The 24343-nt window shown below is 38.7% G+C and overlaps 1 protein-coding gene across 2 annotated transcripts in view; it reads right to left on the bottom strand.

Moving 5' to 3' along the window:
* The window catches only part of Shrm (shroom), a 121018-nt gene that overhangs the window by 21357 nt on the left and 75318 nt on the right, over nucleotides 1–24343 (bottom strand). For both annotated transcript variants that reach the window (XM_072887209.1, XM_072887208.1), the window contains exons 4-7: nucleotides 23005–23250; nucleotides 22734–22888; nucleotides 21806–22651; nucleotides 19982–21697 (exon numbers count right to left, since the gene is read on the bottom strand). In XM_072887209.1, the coding sequence (XP_072743310.1) occupies nucleotides 19982–21697; nucleotides 21806–22651; nucleotides 22734–22888; nucleotides 23005–23250 (2963 nt within the window). The remainder of the gene's footprint in view (nucleotides 1–19981; nucleotides 21698–21805; nucleotides 22652–22733; nucleotides 22889–23004; nucleotides 23251–24343) is intronic.

Genomic DNA, 24343 nt, shown 5'->3' with positions numbered 1-24343 from the left:
ATCTTAATATTATCTTTTCTCAAAAGATTTAAATGTTTACCTTTGCGAATATTAGATTTAAAAGAAATAAGAAGAAGAAAGAATCGTATTCAAATGACTGAATTCCAGAGAAAAATGAGCGCAGGTCAAGAACTGCAGTTTCTTTCGTTGCAGAGAAATCGGCATCTAAACGAAGATAGCCGGCAGCTTAGTGACCTCGCATACCAGACATTCTCGCGCTTAAAGCAGCACGTTCCAGTTTTAATTCTCTCACAATTTGTATTCTGTATCTCGCGACTTCTGTTTCTAATTCCATTCGCATGATTGACACATACACTTCATGTATCATAGATGTGTTTGCACTACATGTACAGCATATATGTCCAAAATGAATGCTTATTTCAAGTAAAATAGAAATCTTGTAGGAAGTAAAATATCAATCGGGAAGTAAAACGCAGATACATAGTTGCATATGCGGCAGCAGATGTCTAAGTGTTGCTTGACAACAAGATCGTCTACCAACTACGCTGCAGCAGACGAGAAGCATTCAGTAACGCCATTCCGAACACAATTGCAATACACGTCTCTCGAGAACAAGTCTGCAATAATGTTGGCGATAAAAATCGACGCGTCACGCAATTTACATATTACTGATTTACAAATACTATATTTAGCAATGTCAGAAGAGAAGATGGCTGCATTGTAGTATCATGAGCTTACGAGAGTGGAATAATGACGAGTTTCATTTCGGAGATATACTATCTTTTAATTAATTGCGCAAATTATTCTCTTTTTTCTTTTGTATATATTTTATTATTGTTTATATTTTTAATATTAAAAATTGAGTTCGATATTATTATCACAGTTATAAATCTATTTCGTATTATTTTAACTATACAAGAGAAACATAACTTGTAGGACTTGAGTATACAACACATCGATTCTAAGCATCTAATAATCTATTAACGAGATCTAGAAAATTGAAAAGGATCTGTTGCACTCCCTTGATGTCGTATCGTGTAATTGCAACGTCATTTTAAAGTGTTGAAAACCGCAGCCTTCCTTGCACGAAATATTATGCCGCACTCGTTTCAGAAATTAATGTTGAACTGGATGCTGATGGGGACTAATTGTAAATGATTTTACAAATCGTGGGAATTTGCGCTGATTACATTGCAGGCATTCAGCTGCTTGGAAGACATAACTGATGAACTAACTCGTAGCAGACTCGTTTATTAATCATTTCCTTGAAACGAAATTCTTCCGACGATCATTTGAAGGAAAGCAAAGAACTTTATATTACGTTTATAAATGTTTATTACAATTACGAACTTTAGAAAAATTCTATTTAATGCAATAATCTTTGAAAGCTCAAAATTAAAGCAGGTATGCGTTAAATGACGACACAACCATTAGTACATGCTGTTGAGAATCTGAGATCGTACAGGAAAAAAAAGAAGAGTTTAGATATGTCAGAATTTAATGAATAAAAGATATGTTAATAACGATGCGTTTAGCTAAATGAAGATAACGATTAAATGAATAGAACATGAATGAAGAGAGTGGAAGAAGCAGAAAGAAGAGGAACCTCGAGGCAATCGCCACGGATGGAAAAGTAACGATGCGGAATGTAAAAACGCTAAATGGTGGGAACTAAGCAGTCATTTCGTAGAGTCGGAAGACAAAGGATAACGGAAAAGACGATTTGTAAGGTAGCTAATGGAGACGATGGAGGCGAATATAAAGAAGCCAAAGCACGGAGCAACATAAAGGCTCTTTAAAGAATCGGTCGTAGTTAACAGTTATAATACGAAAGGGCACGCTACCGACCGTCTTAAAAGAAACCGTTTTGCTTATTGTGCCTTAAGAGACCTTGCCTTACAACAACAGGCATTACTCGATGTGCGTTCGAAAGAGATCGTTCGCGAAGCGGTGTTAGATGTCGATCGTGCGTGTCGATACTGGTTGTTCGCCAAGCGAGTAACAGATCCGACCGCAGAATATAAAAGACACGATATAACTTCATTCAATACCCAGGAGGCGAGAAACAAATCAACGCGATGGCAGAAGCGATAGTGATGCAACTCACATCTTGTGTACCGGATACGTGCGTCACTTTAATATGTGAAACGAAGATCAATTGGCGAGCGGATATCAGACATTTTTTTTTATAGTCGAATGGATTGTAAAATCGTTTATCGACAGAAAACGCCGATGTTTCAGCCGAGTACGTTTTATCGTGCAATTCTTCGAGTTCAGATACGAAACGGAAATATTAATTGATTAATTGGTAGATAGAGTCTTTATGACCGATAAAGAGGATCGTATCGCCGACGAGGGAGGCAGAGAAAAAGGGCGACAGAAGAGAGAGATAGGGAGAGATCGGTTGACGTATAATGTAACTGTCACTGTCGATGGAACCGCCGCCGCCGTCGCGCGTTGACTCGACTCTCTTCGACTTATTCCATCTCGTCTAAGAACTCAATTTCGCTACGGCAATTACCACGTAGTAAATGATTCCTCTCCCCTTCCTTCTTATAACATTCCACGGTAATGACGAGGAGATACGGGGAGAACTGGCAATTGGCGCATCGGTTCAGCACACATAAGAGAGACCAAATTCTCGGAAGATGATGGAGGAACGTTTCAAACACAAAGAGGATCTTGTTCTTTCGCCTACACGTACAGTTTCTACCACACGCGACAGGAAAATTTCATGGCAAGTACCTTTGACTTACGATAAGATTCACGACAACTTGGCGCCTCTTTGGAATAGTAAATGTTATTAACTCTTTAGCATCAAGGTAGAGTTGTTTATAACAAGACATTTTTATAAAGGCTCAGAGAAAAAATATTTACTTTTTTGAAAATCTATTTTAATTTTTCTAACATTTTAGAGAAAAGTTTATTTGATAAATTTAAGCGCATTTAGCGATATAAAAGTTTATTTTATATATTAACTTCTTTGCTATTTAATGTAACATATTTATCCATAGACATTATATGAAAAAAGTAGAAAATGGATTTTTGCTAATTCTCTTTATATGTTAATTGTTATATTGTTTATTATAAAAAAAGAAATTATCCAGTAGCAAATATGTCGCTGAGACATGCGATTTAGTTTATGGAAAGGATTGCCTTGCGTGCAATCGGCTGTTAAAAATAAAAATACGCCTGTGTTAATAGGTGGCCCCCAAACCCAAATCCGGGAGTAATTTTTTTAAAAGTCGGTCGCTCACGCGTAGGTAGCGAGATTAATAAGTCGCTATTAATTAATATTAAACAAATACTCTCGTCCCAAAATCTTGAAATAACGGGAATCCGCGTCGTGAAGACGCACGCGTGTGCCGTTATAAAGGCGCTTACGAAGGCCGGCGTTCACGCCAAACGACTAATGAATTTCATAATTAATACCATTATAATCAATCACGGGCCCTCACGACGTGCACGCCGCTCGTCGACGATGCAGCCCCCTCGCCGAGAAGGGACGAGAGCCTTTGACGCGAAGGCCGAGCTTTTCCGGCACGATCGATCTCCGGCGCCGAATCGATTACCTTCTCCTGGCCGGATCGTTCATCCCGCGAGCGTTTACTCGCGCCATAAATCAAGCGTTAAGTCGTGGAGAGGAGTCAGCCCGTCTTCCTCCCCCTCACCGCCCCCCCCCTTCCCCCGAGACCGCGAGACGTCTCCATCGCTCGTCCTTTCGCGGACGCATCGCGATAATCGACGTTGAACCTTAACATCGCGCGAATTCCATCCGTCGTGATTTTATTTCGCGCGTTCTGCGACGAGAAAGAGTTTTTTTTATCCATCCGGCAAATCCTCCTCATGTTCGTTTGATCTTTGTAGCGAGGTGCGCCCACGCGTTCCGAGGCGGAACGACGAGCAGTTCCTTGAAACGAGATCGAGTATATCTATTTTGCTTTACGCGTCTGGACGTCCCGCGGAGAGCCGGCACAACGGATAACGCGACCAGTTAGTTTCGCAACCGGCTTATCATCCAATAAACCGATTCCTGTTGTTCCCTTTTGCTCGTGTGATTGACCGTTTTAATCCAAATCAGATTGCGTATCGAAACGATTGAAATGTAAACTAGATTTTACGAGTTGATACAATGTAGATGAGCGTATTGCTCGCATGTTGGAAGTAGGTGCAATCAAAATTGACAAATTGCCTGATTATATAGTGCTGAGATGTAATAGAGATCGACTTCTGATTAGTCAGAAAATGTAATAAAATATTTATTGACTGCATTTTACGTGCAGATAGTGTAATTTATTTATTTAGAATGTGTAGAGTGGACGTTATCTTGGAAATAACAGAATATATCGGACTACAAATTCTTCGAGTAATAAAGATACAAGTGTTAGTCGCGACACGGTATATGAAGAAAATGTTCTATGTGATGAAATAAAATAATATTTAAACTAAATACTTCAGCAAGGCTAATAATGGTATGCGCTGTCATATAGTCTTTTTAAACGTTGAATTGAACAGTGTATAATAAATCTACAAAATTTCTATAAATAAAGTTGAAGCAGTATCTGCGTATGTGATTTTAAACAACAAAACAAATTTTTTTTAAGCAAAATTTCAAACAATCAAAACAAAATAAACAATTTTGAATTGTATTTACGCGAAAAATTAGTTTGTTAAACGGTTTAAATAGTAAATAATATAAACGTAATATAGAAATATAATTAGTTGTTAATTGCATTATTTTTTATTCGAAAGATTTTCTCTTTGCTTTTTTAAGGAAATCGATCGTTTTGCTAATGAAAACTCTCTGGTCAAGAGTGCACACACGGGAGCTTAGCCTTGACAGAGAAAACTACATCTAAGGTCTCGAACATCGTTAACGATTCAACAACAGTATCGAAAGAACAAGCACATGTATTGGAAGCGCCATGTTAAAGCCGCGTAATGAGCCGTCATTCATTTTTCACGTGCATTATCGTACCGGCTCATTGCCTTTCACCCCGGGACCAATCTGAAAGTGTTTAAGCGGCACGAATATATTTCACAGCTGAGAACCTGATGGTGTTAGCTGCAAAAGTGCCATAAACTCCAGATCAATCTGCGATCGTATCTGAGCCGTCATTAGCGAGTACGGAGTGTCGTAACGACGAAACCGGAAAGCATCGCTAGATACATCTAAGGGGGACTGCGATATCTTGTTACGGTCTAATTGTTATTAATTAGTACGATCACCGCGGCCGCTGGCCATCCGATTGAGTGAAACTACATCGACGAACGGCAACCTATTAACCCGTTGCAAGGTTAGCGCAATTAGAGACTGCTAACTAATTGAATGTCTATGATAGCTAGACTTATGCTCGTTTAAGCAACAAGATAGACGATCATCGTCATTAATATCGTTTATTGCCGTCGTAAACACGGATATACGCGAATCTGGACGACGCTGGACGGCGCTGGAATGCTGGATCTCTGGAAATGTCGCTTTTTCTCGCGAAAGCAGAAACACACGGCGACCGCGCCGGTGGAATCTGGACCGCAACATGTTGAGTGGCACAAAGTTGGCCTGGTACAGCGTCGGCTTCATACATCATCGTCGCGCACGTGATAAGACGAAAGCAAGGAGCGGTATAAATTTCTTTTAATTGGTGGCCGCGCGTACTCGATGCACGAGCGGATTAAAAAAGGATCCGCTGCGCGATCTGCTTAATCCCTTGCAAGACGTAAATATGCAGAGGCGCCGCGCCGGCGGCGATGTGCAGAAACGGAAATGTGCCTGCTATATTTATAATACCATCACGTAACGTGCGCGCGAGCCTTAAATTAACCAGTTAAACGTCCGGCCGTTCCGAAAGTTAAGTAACGACCTGGCGCGCCACTAAAGATGTCTCGGGCTGCTGACATTATAAATGCGAGCAAATCGCCGACGTATTTCAAGATGCGCTCGCGGCGCGATCGCGAATCGTCGATTTGACTTGACAATGAATTCGAACGTGATTCGATAAGCAGACTCGTAGCGCGGAGGAGAATCCAAGCTCGCGTTCGCGAGAAAAGGAGAAGGATGAGAGGAGAACACTCGAAGCTGTCTGGAGGGAGACACCAGGCCAGGGGAGAAAGACACGATCGTTTCGCTTAGCTGTTCTTTCTGCTTCTTGCAGCCGTATCGAGCGAATAGTTCCCAGGCTAGGCTCGGTTAATTCTTAGATCAGCCAGACCTCCTATCGAAGTAATCGACCTATACATATAAATTCCGTAATGCAACGTTAATTAAAATGGGCAAAAAGCGGAAATCGAGTCTAAAAAATTGATGCACCGCAAATCAAGATTGAAAAGTTTTTAAATTAATTTTAGTGTTAAATAAAATAAAATGAATATTAATATCAACATACAATGGCAAAAAAACGCTAATTGTAAGACAATCACATCACTTCAAGATATTATACTATTCTTATCGATCTGCCAATTTTACTGTAAGCATTTTTTTTCTCAGCCCAAAATAATGCAAAATAATGCAAAAATAAATCGCTAGATCTTTGTAATCATATTCTTTATTTGCGAAATTTTTTTATAACTCTGACGCGATCGAAAACGTTGCAGAAACAAATTTGCTGAGGTGTGAACTTTTTTTACGCAATCAATATTCGTCAAATCGATCAAACGCGGATATTATTCGATATAGAATAATCTATGTAACTGTCTCTAAGAATCAATTGCATTCGTTATATTTTAAGCATTGGAGTCGAAGACTTTTATAAAATTTTCGGTGGATATAATTGTATATTGACATAACAATAGTCTCGATCGCTAAATTTTTAAATTTATATGATATTAATTTTTAAAACATATTTTTGATCATAGTTTTATCGTCAATAAACTGGAGTCTACTTCTTATGGACGCGTCTCCATTATTTCATTTAATTTGAAATCACTTTGGGGAAATTTAATTTTACTATGATTTCGCGTTTCATAAATCCGACCGTAATTTTCATTAATCGGCACTGTAGAACAAAGAAGCGACCAATCGTGCGCACGCGTGTATAAAGACAAATCGTGAGACATCGCAAATGGAGTGTGAAATTTTAGGTTGCCGTGGCGGAACGATCGATTGCCGAGGGGGAAGTTGGTGTTATTGATTAGCCGTGACGTCAAAACCACTGGAGTGCGTAAAATTCAGTCTGTCCATTGGCTAGCATATCAACCAATGAAAAAGTAATATTGTAAATAATAATAATAATTATTATAGATAATTGAAAATAATTTACTTGTATTTCTGTGGTAAAAGTTTCTTTCTAAGGAAATATTTTTCTGCAAATAGATATATATATATATAACTTGTAAAAAAATTAATTATTTCAAAAGTTTAATTTACAAGTCTTTGTGTGTTTTTCATAATCAATTTACCGTTCGTTAAATTATAAACATAACGAAATAAAATATATGTAAACGAAGGAGATTAAAAAAATACAAACCGTCGAAAATATTTATTTTGTTTTAGAATCTCTTAATAATAGTATTTTAAATATTTGTATTGTTTACAAATACTAAATCTACATATATATGCATAGTATATTTGTAAACATATATTAAATCAAGATAAATGTAAATATATAACGTATATAAATTCAATCGCGTATAAACCACACGAATAACATATACAGTCGAATATTATTTGATATTCCGCTATCTCGATTACCGTACTTTGGAAAAATAGCGTCCGCGTAATAACAATGTAAAATTCAAAAAATCGGTCGTCGTACCTTCGTATTCGAAACTTATTGCTCCCGAAGACCATCGTGTTGATACTGCTCGCTAGATTGTAAATACTCAAATTCAACATCTGTCCGACGAGCAAACCGCGGTCTGCCGTCGTAGAACTCAGGTCATTGTACGCTGATCCTGGCGTCCTGGCACCTCCCTCGCACCCGCACTATCAGACACTGGGCGATCGATGCCGAAACCAGTCACACATCCGTTGTCATTCTTCATTCGAGTATAGGGTATTTCTCGCCACGATCACTGAACGAAAACAACGACGAATAAAAACGGCGACCGCGTGTGTTGAAACGCGATGCACTTTTTCCACTTTCGATCGCGCACGTACTCTGACAGCTGTCAATGAACGCTGCGAGACGTCGCGGACGATACGGTACGCGTTCCGCGAGCGCTGTCAACGGAATGAGTCGAAGCACAGAGCACAGCTCGCGAAGCGTTGGTGGAAAGTCTCAGGTGGGGGAAAATTGCAAGAGTGGGAGAAGCAATGAGAGTAAGAGAGACAGCTCATTGCTGTTCCGAGGGCGAATCATCTAAGGATGCACAACAAGGAGATTAAAACATGTCCATGCGACAAAGTGGAAAAGTTGAAAATTGATGAGCGGTTATTTTATAAAAAACAGAGACCGAAAAAGTGCGTGCACATCGAGAAACGTGATCTCTCGCGCTAACGCGAATGAGCAGCATGAAACATATCTAGAGCGACTCGTCTGATCGAAGTGATCGCGAGTTAACATGTCACATTATCATCCGCGATAATCTGAAGCGGCGTGAATCGTATACAGCGGCGAATATTCACGTTTGCACTCTTAAATTATTTTAATACTGCTGACAGTTTTACCAAGCACTACTACAATGCTTCGGTGCAGCTGACAGTGAGATGCATCTTCCATGAAAACCGGTTTAATCCAATGTCTAAGGCACCGCTAATAGATCCTGAAGACACGCGAGTCAATGATTCGAGTCGGCGATGATTCGCGAATAATTCATTTCATCGTCACTGTCGAGCGTAGAGACGTGGCGACAAGAGACTGGCTTTTAATCGTACGTGCCATTTCAGCGATAACGGCTAAGGATAAACTGCATACATTGCGGTATTGTTATTCACCCACTGCAACGCACGTTAATAATCTCGTCGACGAGCGTCATTTCGCACAAGTCACAAAGGAAAAAATTAATTTGCAAGATAGACAATTCTTTAAATCGTACTATATACCTTTAACGTTTTGGCGATCGCGCGTCACTACAGTTACAGTTCCACAACCTGCAACATCTGCAATCGTAACACGCTTTCTTAGGAGGACACGTTTATGAGTTACGACCACGGCGGGCGAATCGTGGTCGCGAATGCTGTAATTTATATGTTACAACTGCCGAAGTTACAAAGCGAGACTTTATGACCGCGGAGTTCGCGAGGACGCTGGTAAACGTCACTCCGCTCCGATCCGCTTCAGCCTTGTAATCATCGGCCGCGTGGTCGAAAAGGAACGCACGACAGCCGGTCGAGAGGAGAAACGCGTCGGGTTGTTCATATGAGCCGTAAATTAATCCGCGAGACAACGGAGCGCAACGATCTTGACAGAATATCTTGCGGGAAAGTGTGTGTTTCCTTGAAAAGATCGCGTCGTTAATTTCATTCCCATCGACGTCGCACGGCGCGAATAATCTATGTCTCCGAGCGTATCTTGAATTAATGCAGGTAGAAGGTACATATAAGCTATCTCATCTTTTCTCTCCCTCGCAATGTCAACCGCACGTTTATTAGAAACGAAGGGCGGGCTTGGGAGCGCGGGATGCGACTCGACATTTTTAACAGTTTCCTCGATCCGCAAAAAACTCCGGACCTCCTTTTTCGCATTCCCGTGTAATAACAGGTCTCGGCCCTCGCCGGGGATCGACCGGACTTGGCTCGTCTTGAGACAGAAAACCGGCACAGCCGCCGGCGTTTGTCGTAGGTAAGTGAGTTTGACGTACATCAGCGTCACGTATACCACACCATGTGCGTTCTCTACGATATTCTGAGGTCGTTTCTATTCATATTCTCCCTGCACTCTCACTTTGCACGCAAAATCTATGCCTGCTCACATCTGCTCGCTCATTTTCGATTGTCTGGCGACCGGCTGCTGGTCTCGGAGAGATTCTCGAATATTATTAAAAGATTAAAATATCCGGAGAAGGAGAGACAGAGAAAGAGAGAGAGAGAGCTACCATTGTCGAAGCTGCTGTAAGATCTTGATTGATCGGGTGAAACGTGACTGTCTCGGAAAACATCTCCGATCTCGGGATCGTGCACGATCGTTCGTACGTGAAACTCATTTGCGCCAAATTTGCGAATAACAAATAATATTCATGATTTACCGTGACGCTTACTCAATATAATGTCAAGAGTATAAAACTTGAAACTGGAATATCTTGGAATTTTGCAATCCATTTTACAGATAAATATAGTTAATGCACTGCGCGATGAATAATGCTATTGATGATTATCAACAGTTATTTTTATGTATAAGATTTTTTTTTTATGAATAAAAATCGCGAGTTGCAAAATATATTTTAATAAATAGTTTTAGAAATAGTGAATTATCTGAAAAAATATCAGTGCCTATCATCGTGAGATATAACGCTATCATGACATTCCGCGTCTATTCTTACTTCCCAGACTGGTATTTCGAGGCAGAAAACACGACAAAAAGGTAACAATCTAAGTTTAGATGGGCAGCTTTCCAAAATCTTGACGGCTTTTGGATCCGTCATGAAAATGTGAAGAAACCTAATAATAATACAGATTAATGATCCATAACTTTCTTTAAAACTGAAAGTAGCAAAAGTAACACGTATGTAGTCAAGATTATTCCTTCGAATTTATATGTATAGTAAATGTCACGCACAAAAAATTTCCGGCAACACCATCAGAAAATAAAATTATTGATTCTACGTCCCTTTTCTTTTGATGTATTATTATCGCGATGTAACAAGTTATATTGGAAAATGTGCAATAAAAAAAAAACATTAATTTTGAAAATAATTTTAATTGTTAAATTTTTTGATAGAAAATCAAAGTCTATTATACGTAATGACTGTCCGATTATTTAATTATTAACGGTAAAAACTGTATAATATAATATTTAAAAAAGCGACTTTTAAAGATAGTCGAGATTTATGTTCTTAGGACGCCACTGAAACAACCAAGTCGTTTTGTATTTTATCAGCGCAGTGCCGAGCGCAGGCTCGGCGATTATCAATGCACTTCCGTGGCATGAAAACTTAGACAACGCATCGCCATAGAAAGTGCATTTACACTTCGCTCTCGTTCCTGCGAACGGAATGACGCGAGATTGCGAAAACGAGGGCAATGGTAGGCTCTTCATAGATATTTTCTTATCGTAATAGTCGAGGACCCTATGGTGCTCGTTGCGAGGAAAGTTTGTATGTCTACCACTAACAAGTATTCATACCTTTTTTTTCTACGGACAAAAAATGATTTTTAATGCCTTGAGGGACTTGCGAGATATATTTAAATAATATTTAGATTAAATGAATAAAAATTTCTTAGCATGAAATAAACGTTTGTTACTAATTGTACAAATTGCTCTAACTTTTATCAATACAGTTTTAAAACGATCAACATTATTGATATTGCAGTATATGTCTGACACATGAAGTCAAAGGAAATTTTGTGTTACGTTATGGCATTTCTAAATATTTAAATTATATGTGATATATAGTACTTTTTAGTAATACTGGCACTATATATTTACGGCTTACACATTCGTCGTTAATGTACCATGACAAAATTTTATTTTATAAACCAGTTTTGGCGAGATTTACACTATTCTTCGTTTCTAGGCGTATTGCAACTTGCTTGATTGTAAAGTCGTAAAAATAACAGCTCGTAATTCACACGAAATAGTTTACAAGTGCGGGATGTTGTAAAAATAAACTCGACAAGTCCGCGTAATCTTGCGAAATATCGTTTTAAAGAAGCTCAATGTATTTTAAACATTTGTTCGAAAGAGAAGACTTTTACTCTTCGACAGGCAAGAAAGACGATGACTTGACACATAAAAGAAACTCTGTACCAGAAATAGAAATCACAGAAAATGCTGTTATATAAAAGAATGTATATACTTTTAAAAGAAAAAAAAATCCGGTAGAGAGAAAGTGTTTCTACTTTTTTTATATCCATTCTTATATGAGAAATTGTATCTTACGTTAATTATCTCTACATAAATACAAAGATGATTTCGGCATATATATTCGAATCGTTAAAATATGACAGTTATGGCCTCTTTTTTAGGTCAAGTCTTCCCGTTACAATCGCCAGTCATAAACGTGATGATCAAGTCTGCCGCGAAACATACACGCAGGTATATTTTACCTATACGTTTACATGCGATTTTCGCATCGCTGATGTCACTCGCTATTCCGGTGATTGGTGATGCTTCCGATATACGTACACGTGATTTTGCGCGGCGTTTCAGTTATTCCGGTCGACGTTTGACCCTGGATCGTTTTACGAGATTGATTGCATATCGTATCATGCATATATGCATTGAAAATCTGCATTTTCGCGCGTGTGAATAAACAATCGTAAAATAACAGTGCACCTAACGATCTCGTTCGTTATTTTAACGGTGTTCCCTTTCATTGCCCAATGCAATTCAATAAATTCAATGTTCCGCTAGCTTGCAGCGGATGACTCGTAATTTCGATGATATATATCAACCTCCGCACACGATCGTTTGACAGTGTCGACGAGATCTACGATTTGCTTTACGGCTTTCGTTCAAAGTTTTATTAGGTACGGAATATACTTTAGTTTTTTTAGATTTACTCACATATATACGGTACGACCGTTGATTGTTATACCAGATTTTATTGCCGTTCACAGTTACGTTTCTCCTTTGATCGTAAAACGAATTCGCGTTACGATACTTCGCCCTCTTATCGGACGTATTAAGCAGGATCGATAGTACTCAGATAAGGGTTGGCCGTCGAGCGATTATCCTTGTCTCTCTCGTAAATCATCATGGTTCTTATGAGAATTTTTATCTCGAGATATCCGCTGTATCTTCTATTTTAAACAAATACCGCGCCCGAAGCTCTGAACGCACATATGTCACCTATTTATAACTTTGCCGATGTCAGTCATTGTACCTGCACGCGCTGCTGTCTTATTCATGCACGTCTAATGAGAAAAGGGTCAGCTGCGAGGCTGCTATCTGCGGTTTGCTAAGTCCACATCGGTGTTCTACAGGTGCAGGAGCAGCTGCGGTAACCTCGGCAAATGTCAGCGACCCCGACGACGATCACATTGTCAATGGACGATCGACGTTTTCCTCTTGATCGCGTGTAGCCACTCGGCTCGGTTCTGCTAAGGAAGTACAGGAAGTGCACGGCGCGACCCGATCGTTCATGTACAGTCGTTCATCATCAGATCGGTCGCTTTTACGGGCCGTTTGGCCGTTGAGTTTGCGGTAGGAACCCGCGAATACGGCCGTGGCACGGAGGTTTTACGAGCGCAGGAACCTATATTATTATGCGGATATCACAGCATCATGCGCAGTCGTGTCGACGGACAGACCTCCAGAAGCACGCACGAGCGTGTACGCATCTTCCTGTCAAAGCGCGCCTGTTGCCGATGTTATGTTCAGAGACCACCCGCCGTAATAATAAGTCACTACAGATTTGTCTCACATGTGGCTGACAGCCGACGTTAGACGGACGTGCGTCCGCTTTGTGAGAGAAATTCCGTTCATGAAGTCTTGATCAAGACGCGATAATTAAGCATGATCCGTCTTAGAGATAAAAAAAATACGAATAAGAGAGAAAAAAATTTATGTTGTTATTTTGATTCCTTTGCTGTAAAAATCGCAATTTGTGTGTGATTACGTTTTTTATTTATTTTTAATTAATTCTATCGTATAATTATTTCTAACTTTATGTATTTTATCCACTTTATTATACAGTTCAATTATTATTATTATTATTATTTCTTGGTATTAATTTATTAAATCTGTTTTATTTTTGGAATGAAATAATGTATAGTTCTTGGTATTTCTCCCGGTATTAATCTTGAATTATCCATGTGGAGGAAAGATAAAAAACAATATTATTACTTCCGATTTTTACTGAAACATGTCGTTGCGCAACCTTGATGTTAATTCGAGAGTATGAATAAATTCTCTAATCCGATTAAACCAGAAAAGAATGTGCACGTTGCCAGGAGACGGCGACCAAGCCATCTGTTAGCATCCATGACAGCGAACTGGCCGACCTACCGAGTTGTCGAGCGCGCTTAATTGATCAGAGAGAGTTTCAATTTGGAACGAAATATTGATAAAATATTCTTGATGTGGAAAAATCGCACTAACAACTCTTACAAGAATTATACGTGTTATTTATTCAACTGCAGGCAGGCACGATGTGCTATCATTTTCTAGATCATAATAATACCTGATGTTCTGCTTACTCAGAGTATGAGAAAAAACATCTGATCAAAATTCGATAATTTTTGACATAACTTGATGAATTGTCACACTTTAACGCTCGTCCTGATATACCGTTCGATTAATAATATCAAATACTTTAACACAAATTGATTTATCGATTCCACTTCTGGACCCAACTTTATCTTGTAATCAATCAATTCGTATAAAATTTCCGTTCTTTTTATCACTAGATTTTAAGAAATACAAATACATTTTACAAGTTATATAAAATATTGTTTATTAGTATGATAAGAGTTTCACTTGCGAAAATTTTCATATCATTGTGCTTATACTTGCAACTCGTACACATATTTGCATGAATTGTCATATATTCATTACATTGCATTTACATCATAATTAAAAATAGTTAAATCTCAATGAAAATTAATTTAAATTTTATGTGTATTTGAGTAAAGAATATTTTTTCACAGTAATCAATTAAAAAACTTTGTCATAGCCATGCGTACGAGATGAAACGGCTCTTACTGTACAAGTCACTCGCAAACTGCCGAACAATTTGTGTTAATCATTTTGTACGCCAGATTGTCGTCGAGAAGATACCGTTCCTCGAGACGGTCTCGTGACTTCGTGTCCGGTGTCGTCCGGTCTCGAGTGGCTGGCTATTGTTTTCCTGACCGTTTCGTTTGTCGTTTGCTGTCACGTTGTCGTTGCACTTGTGCTTCTTTGCGGCTGTTTCCTCGATAGAGAGTAATAAGTCGCAAGCAGGACGACGTGCTTAGCAGCTCGCTGAAGTCGAACGTAATGATATTTGTCCGAATGAATAAAATAACGGTAGAGTTTGAAAATAACCAGACATATATACTACTCTAATTTGCATGTTACTTGCAAAACGATTTAACATAAAATAACTTATTGCATATTTGCATATTGCATTATTCTGTTGTGTTTCTATAATAGGGACAACATACGATCCTGTTTTAGTTAAAATTAGTAAAACTTTTTTATAGTTTAAAATTTATAAATTGAACAAGATCATTTGAGTAAATAAAATAATGAAAATATTAAGTGACTAAACTCTACATTAAAATATATATATATATACATACAGAAAAAAAGATTTTATTTTGATTGCAAGTTACGGAATTCTATTTTGAGATACATGAGAATAAATGTCTATAAATATTTCACTATTTTAATGAAGATCTTAATATTGTAATTAAAAAAGTTTTCTAAAAATTGCACAATATAAAATGATATATAATAAGATAGTATTTGTGCGTGATATTATTCCGTTCTACAGTGCATTTTTTTCATACCGAATGGCCTATACGTGACTTATAAATTGAATTTTCAAACATTTGGAGGTTTTATGAAACTACTTTCACTTCGATTTTTAATTATCTCATTAATAACAGATATTACTACTGGTATTACCACTATTTCTGTTAAATGCGCATAGAATTAGTCACGATTACATATGATTGACCCAGTTCCTTTAAGCTACCAAACGAGTCTCACGAAGGAAAACGTTACAAGACATGAAAGATTTTCGTTTCTAATACATCTATATTTCTCTTACATCTAATAAGGCACAAATTAAAAGTTATCATTTATTTTTGTTTAATAGCAATTAAATTATTAATCTTTATTAGTATAACATGATAACACATCAATATTCACTAGAACATTGATAACACAGATGTCTTTCTCTCTATCTCTTTCTCTTTAAAATCCGCTCTAATTTTATTTAATAATAATAATTTTTAACTGCTGTATGGCGAGACGATGCAACAAGTGTTTCATAAAAATCAAATTTTATATTACTTTTATGTTTGTAACTAATAGAACGAAATGATTTATCACCTGGCAATTATGTCGATAAACGTTGCATAGAGTTTTTACTGTTTTATTTTCTTATTCTTTCTCCATATTCAAAAAATAATGTCTTACATAACGCTATAATTTTTGTGGCTTTACCTAGGAAAATATCTGTAGCGCGATTACAGATAAAAGTAATCAATAAAAATATATCACGTGATTTTATCGATACTTGATCTTGGATTTTTTTCACAAGAAAAAATCAATTTTAATTTTTAAAAGAAATCTCTTATTTATCTTGAATCAACTAAACGACATATTTAATTAAAACGAGAAGAAAGTCACATAGTGACTCGAGTCGAGCCAACAAGATACGTGATATGCTTTTCTTGGCGAGTGACAGTTTCACTCGGTATCATCTGCAGATCTGAGAGAATGGAAGGTGTCGATGGACGAGACAAGAATAACTGATGTAAATGATACCTACTCGACGTCATCGTCATCACTAACAATAAGTGTCGACTACCCCATCGTCGAAGTCGCGGTATTACAGATATCGATGCAGAGTCCCAAAAGTCTTAAGCAGATCAATATTCAAACCATTTTTTTAGAGAAATAGTGATAATTTTTAAAAGTATAATCTATTATTATCCAATAAACAAAATCAATATTTTACGTATAAAAACTATAAGTATTTTATCTATCTATCATTTACTTTTATAAAAGTACTCGATATTAAATTTACAAAAATGGAAGATGATTAAATATACAGAATAATTTGGAGCTTATTTACATGAGCACTCAGATAACTCATTAATAAATATATTTTGAATTTTAATAAATGAAATAGAAAAACAGAAAATATAGAAAAAAAAGTAAATGAGACAATGAGGCAATTCGATGAATTTAATGAGAAACGTCGTTTGATTTACGAATCCTGATGTAAGACTCGTGAATCAACTTTCTGCTTGCTTTGTTCTTTGTGTAATTTTCCGAATTAATCGTCGAAAGGAAAAAATACCTTGATTAAAAATCTCATAATATTTGAACAGAGAAATTCGTAGACTAATTATTGTAAGTTTAGCTCCGATGCGACAAAAAGTGAAAACTGCGTTTTTCGTAATGAGAATTAACGATAATGTCGCGAGTCGCTATCGACCATCGGGGGAAGAAAGAGAGAACAACGCCCATCTGTTGCATAAATTTGAATCGTAATTAAGAGTAACATTTTAAAAAAGAGTACCATTTTATGGCCGATATAGACATTCTTATCGACTTTTGTGAATGCACGTAAGAACGTTTATCGTCACATAATTTTGTAGCAGATTTGCAAATTATCGATTCGCTGCGTGATGTTGTGCGATTTCGAGACGTTGCAAACTATAAAAATTTACACAATTAATGAAAATGTTCCAGAAGATACATCGCTTAGATGTCGAGATAAATATGAGATCACTGCCAGAGTTCGTTATTAATTTATCGCGAGGCATTATTCTGTGGCGCCGCACCTTATCATCGTTGGCGTTGCCGAGAACATGATCAAGTACCAAAGAACAGGCCAACACGCCCGTGGTGGCACACGGTAACCTTTTTTCTGACATTTCTGCCTCATAGCTTGTTTTATTCGAAAGGTTAAATCGTCGCGCTCTTGAATATCTAGCGCAGCGTGAAACTGAAAGAAAGAGAAATAGAGAAATGTCTGCAACGGTTCTGGCAACTCTTTTGCCGGATAATCTCTCCTTCCTGTCGAAGGTCGGACGCAAGTCAAATGTTCGTTCGTCGAACCGTATCGTGGGTTCGGAACATCTTCGCCAAAGTGCGTATCGGGCAGTTGGTCGGTCGCTCGTGCGTTGCAGGAGGCCAGGTAGCCATCCAATCAGAGCGAGAAGGAAACAAAAGAAAGGTGAAAAGAGTTATCGCCCCGTGAGATCGAGCCTACATCCTGTATCCCAACTAGAAAACTTAACTAAGCAAAATTCTCTTTAGCCCGGCGTGCAATTATTATCGACCGATTGTTGGATCGTCGTTCCTTCATTTATAGCGTCTTTCCGTTCTCGCGTTTTCAAGTATGATTTTTGCTCCTCTCGATAGTTCTCGCGTGCTCCCCGGCCCGAAAAATCATGGATCGATGAATAAAGAGGTGCTGGGTCACAGAGCGCGCTTCGCTATTATCGTCGCTCCTTCGTTGCTTCGCCGAACGTCTTGTTCCGCTTTGCATACAATTATTCGCGTCGCGCGATATCGTCCTTGCCCGACTTCTCGCCTTTCGAGAACGCTGTTCGAGAACGTCGCACTTGTCGGAATTTAATAATGTATCTTCGCATACGATCGCGATCAACAAGCATGACCCCTCTACATTCAAGCGAGAGCGTATATGATTCGCGACCTTACCTTCCATATGAGATTAGTACAATTCTCTCTTTCATGAGATGCCAGTCGACGCCAACATACTGATTCTGTATAAACTGACGTGTGTTATAGGCTTTTACAAATTTATAAAAAAAACTTGGTCTTTTAAGCGTCAAATTTTTATAAGGCGATGTTTTATAAAAGTTTAAGTTATATAACTTTAGATGTATAAATAAATTTTGTGTGTTTAATGTTAAATTTATGTCTCGAGAAATCTGGCGAGAATTGTTTATAATGCATCCTTTTGTCATTTAAAAGCAGCGTTATTCGAAAAAAAATTACATATAAATCAATCGTAAATCATTTTTAATACAAGTACCATTAGATTTGCAATGATAATCTCATGATAATATACGCGATGCGGTTGACCAAACGATTAAAAAAATAATTAACGACTCCGGATAATCTGAAATTACCGTACTATCAGTGGTTGATACTGCGATGTGTTGATCCTTATTTACAAGTTTACGACAATGGTAAAGCGCACACAAAAACAGTGTCTCTTTCGTTCAATACCTCATTATCTCTCTTGCTTTGATTTCCATATCGATGATAAACCATTTTACAGCCCTATTTTATAGGCACAGATGTAGCTATTAAGTTTTCTAATGACATAATTCACGTTAAAATTGGCGTTTATGGGTATAAATGTTCTACATCAGGATTTATATGCTTTGAATAACACGGAGCGCAAAACGATTTGGCGAATGCTGTTTATAAACTCTAGAACGTATAAGTTGAAGGATAAAAAAATATTTTTTACGTTAACTGTACATATACAGCTGTACATACATGTTTTGTATTGTGCTTTCGGATAACATACTCTGACGTATCGTTTCTGTCAATTATACTTTTTGTTCTCGTTCGAAAGAAACAGTAATTACGAAAAATTATATGGAACCTATCTATGTCAAGGAAGCGGGATTAACCAAGTTACAAATTACGTTGGCGGTACAAACGATTTTTGATTATGCGTCATTGTCGTTGATTGATACGCGTTAGAGACGCTCAAGGATTTTCGAGATCAATTGCGCGGCGTTTCGGATTTCTGGATGATTTATCGATCTTTGCTAGCCGACCACGCAGAGAATAAAAGTATTTACTGATTATCTATAATTCTTAATTGATCGAACGCAACATAAACCTGCTACATAATAGAATACTGCAGGCTAATAACGATGCCTGTGTACTTGACAACGGAGGCGGCTATTTACCATTCAATTACATTGCAATTACGAGAGCGTATATGCCTCGTATCTTAAATTATGCGATGTCATTTCAGCAACAAATGCTTTAATCTGTTCAAGATCTTTAATAATTGATAATCGCAGAATGAGCAACACACGAAAAGAATCGCGGTCTTGTGTCTCCAAAAATTAACAAATTTTGATAACAAAAGATAATGATAATAATGTCATTAGATAGCGATCATTCTTGGAATATTAAAATAACGATGTACAGTTCACCGTTATATACAATTAATGTTATAACAGCTATTAATCACAATCAATAATAATAAAGATAATAATGTGAAATATCGAGTAAATGTAAAACAAGTATTATGCAATCAAACTCACCCTTGATGAGGAGCAGGTCTTGGTGGAGGCGGCAAGGACTTTCTCCCGGGTGTACTCTGTCGTGGTGCCAAAGGCGGTGGCGGAGAATTTGAAGAACCTGTGCTGTATCTTTCCGTCGGACATTGGGACTGAGGTTTCTGCTTAGGTAGATCAATGTATTTCGGTGGTAATGCGTAGTAAGTTTGAATATTTCTTTGCGTCACATCGCTAGAACGCTGATGGTGATTAGGAACGTATTTCGGTGGTTCGTGATACTTTTGCGGATTTGATTCAGAGGGGAATAACTTCGAGCTGGCCTCGTATCCTGTTTTTATCGAATTGCCAATGGAAATGTTGTGATTTCCACTTTTCAGGTACTTGGACGGGCTCTTTACCGCCTCCGTCGTTGACAGATAATTCGATCTCGACGATGGACTCGCAATAACATTTTTATCCGCGTTTTTAGGCACTTGAGGTTGCGGTCTCTGACCTGAAGAAGATTCTAATCTCTGGTCAGAATCATTTCTCAATAAACCGGATGCGTCGATGCGTGTTCCATTAACTCGCATCGATTCTTGTCGAATAATTCTCGGTTCCACTGGGACTTGCGGCGCGGGTCTCTGATTTCCTGAATCGCTGTATCTTTGCGATATAAGATCAGGCAATTGCGCCGCTGGTCTGGCTGAGAAAGGTCTTTCTTCGGATATTCTTCTCGTGGGCGCTATCCTTCCGTTCACCATAAGCTTCTGAGTTGAAGGATATCTCAAACTGGAACGTCCTGTAGCTACCATTCTATGCGTGGCAAAACCAGCCGACACTCCGTTTTCCAACACCATTTCCGAATCCACGTGTTTCAGTCCTATAGGAGATCTCACAAATTGGTGTTGCTCTTGTTCTTGCACACTTGTTTTCGAATTCGGCGCGGATTTGCTGTTTGACTTATCATGATCTCTTTTGCCGTTATGTTTTGATCTTTTCATGGAATGTCTTTCCGATTTGTGTCGTTCGCATGATCTCTCACGACTAATTTTTGCCATTTCCTCTGTCTGGTGGTGAACGTTGTTGTTAGATTTGCGTTGACCTTCCGTGAAAGAATCATCACTAAGCTCGGGCGGTGGAGGCGGCAGTGGATCATCGCAATCGTGAACCTCGCTCTCCGTGATCGTTGGCGGTGATGGCGGTGGCAAATCGGGACTAGGCGTGCGTTCATTATAAGCGTTCCTCAGATGTGCTTTTTTAGGTGGTCTTTCGGGCACCCAGTCATCTATCGATATTGCCGGTCCGACTATCACAGGGCCCAATAAGTCTGTAGAGAGACTGCTACAACTGTTGCTGTGCTGATGCTTAGGAGTCGGTAAATCGCCGTTTCCTTGACTTTGAGCTCTGCTGACATTTTCCCTCCATGTACCACTGGCGTAATCTGACGCCGAACTGGCTCTTCGAGACGAAGATAGCTTCGGTCGAGGAGGAGGCTGCGGCGGAGGACTCTGCGGACTCTGAGAACTCTGAGGAGCTAGACCCTGAGCTAACTGAGGTTCTGATCGCCAAGACGCTTGATGTCTCTCGTAGAAAGACAATAGTGCTTTCTTTTGGATTGCTTTTAAAGTAGGATCGGATACTCTATGACGTTTTTCTGGATCAAGATAAGTGTAACGCATTTGTTGTTGTTGCTTTTCCAATTCATTGATCCGCTCAGCTACTGAAAGTTGTGGTTGTGGCGGTGAGCTTAAGGTCATTCTGAAAAACAAAAATATTGTAAATAATTAGTTATTATATTTGTGATTATATCATAGAAAAAAATAATATAACTATAAAAAAATGCGTTTTTTAATGTATTATATATACCTTGAAAATTGCGATTCTTGCGGCTGCGTTGTACTGATAGGATAAAGTTTTCGTTGATTGCGTTCACGATCCAAATACAGTACGCTTTCCGAATGATGCCGCTGTGGAGTTTGCACTCTTGCGCTGTGAGCGATTAGCTGCTTACTACATTGAATTCCGTTAGATTGACTCACGTCGGACATCGATCCGTGTACAACGTTCCAATTTTCGGAGCCCTGCGGGCTCGTAGTTCCAACTTGTTGGCGCGTAGGACTTTGCGGCATCGAAGAATATTTGTCGCTTTCGAGTCTGCTTGAATTGTCCCACTGATTCGTTTGCGATCTTTCATTCGAATCGTCGTCGATATTAGATTCCTGCCACTTGCTCTCTCGAATCAATGATGTCTGACAGATATCGTTGATCGATGCGGACGTCGTCGTCGTGCAATGACCGATCACAGCTGGTAAACTGGTTCTACCTTGTCCCTGTTTGTTTCGATCGTTCATCGAAGTTTGCCATTTGTCGAGATTGTGTCTTCCTTTCGGACCCATTCCGGACGTGCTGACATCGCTCATAGAACTCTGCCATTTCTCATGGCAAACGTTATTCGGTTTTTGAGTTAAAATTCCTCCATTGACGCTGCTAACGTCTGACATGGATCCGTGATGCCATCGATCCGATGCCCCTTGTCGAGGAGGCATACCGCTCGACACGCTGACGTCCGACATCGAGCCATGCCATTTTAAAGTCTCGCTGCTAGAAGCGCTACCACTAGACGTAGTCACTACGCTATCTCTTCCTTCTCGGGAGGTATCTTCCCAGGACGCCGCGGGCCTTTGTGCTACTGCCTCGCTGTCTCTTCTCAATCTGATAAGAAGAGCAATCTCTTATTACAAAGACATCAAGTGATGTTTGATGTTAATGAAATGGTATATAAAGGCGATCTCACCTGTCGAGGAACGGCGTATTTGTCGTAGAATCTACGCTGGATACATAACTGTGATATCCTTCGGATTGTGCGTAGCTGGCTTGTTGAGAATGCTGCACTCTTGTATACTCCTCGAGACCTGCTTGCGTCAAGGTCGTTTCACGATAAAGATCCACCTAATGAGAATAAAATTCGACATTGAATTTAAAAGTATAATATAAAAAAAGAAAATTAAATATTTACAGTCGCTCTAAAGCATTGGTTGTTATATTCTCGAGATATTTATTCTTACCTGGGATACCTGAGGATCCTGATAGCTTCTTACATAAGCTTCCAACTCTGCTTGACTCAAAGTCTTAGATTGCTGTTCCCGTTCCGGTGGTGATGGAACCACATACTCCGCATCTCCTAAAGCTTTACCTTCGCGATCTACACGCGGCCATAATCTCGACACTGCTTCCTCCTCGACATTGCTTCTATTGCGTGACTCGTACGTCTCAGCTGGGATCTTCTCGCAACGCTCCATTACCGTCTTCAACTGCAATATTCAATTTTTGCAGAGTAATAGAAAATAAATATACTACCTAGAAAGTATAATAGCTTAAAATAGCACTTGCTAAAATAACTTTTCTTTCGGAGTTCACTTTCATAATATAAGTAAAATTAAAAGTGGGACACAATATTCGACAAAAAAAAGTATAAAATATCTTATATAAATGTTTGTATATAAGTGCGATGTTGACCGAAAAATATTCATGCATTATATGGCCATGCAATTGGCTACTATATAAATAACGATTAGCTTGCAGCCGAAGTATTCTATGACTCACGATGTTCCTTATTCATTCTCGCATAAAAGCGAGAAAAGAAAATAAAAATATCTCAATCTTAAAATATACATTGGCACAAAGAGTGCCAAATGCGTGTGTTCTAAAATAGAAACTGTGTGTCAAATTAATAAAATTTCATAATCGGTGAAAAAAGGGAACAAGAGCTAATTTTAGCATTCTTCTCTGTCTTTTTTCTTTTCTTTTTTTTTGCCCACTCTCTTTTAAACACCAACTGGTACATACCGGAATTTATGGCGCGCAATGCGGGTCGGATCAACAAAATACCACGGCCTACTTTTGAGAAAGCCGGTAGCACGACGACGATTATGTCACCGAGAGAAAGGAGGGTGCGGGTGTGGTAGATTAATTGCCTACGCTGTTTTAGGGCGTAGCATAAACGTACGCTAAGGTCTTGCTCCGCGGTGATCTCGATTCTTAATCGGCATGTACGGCCCAAATCAGTTCTTTTAATTGTTAATCACGTTGACGATGTCGACGTAAAACTTTGTAATTCGTTTGAAAGCATAAGAAAAGTGTTCCGATAAGCTCTCGGTTGCCTCGTGACTTGTTTATACTATCGAGGTACTTTGGCGTCATGTAAACGAGATTCGATTTTGCAACCAGTAAGACAATCAAGAACGTCTGACACAGCAAATTCTGTTTATAGTAGGAAGCCTGTAGAGGAATCGAGCTGATGCAAATCGTGTGAGTAGCAAAAGAAGTTAAAAATATTTTGCAAGTGTAACTTGATCGCTAAGAGAGAGAGAGAGAGAGAGAGAGAAAGCTATAATAAGAATGTCT

Source organism: Anoplolepis gracilipes, chromosome 2 (assembly GCF_047496725.1).
Source record: "Anoplolepis gracilipes chromosome 2, ASM4749672v1, whole genome shotgun sequence".
NCBI lineage: Eukaryota > Metazoa > Arthropoda > Insecta > Hymenoptera > Formicidae > Anoplolepis > Anoplolepis gracilipes.
The sequence above is the reverse complement of the archived record's forward strand: the minus strand, read 5'-3'. Positions and strand labels throughout refer to the sequence as shown.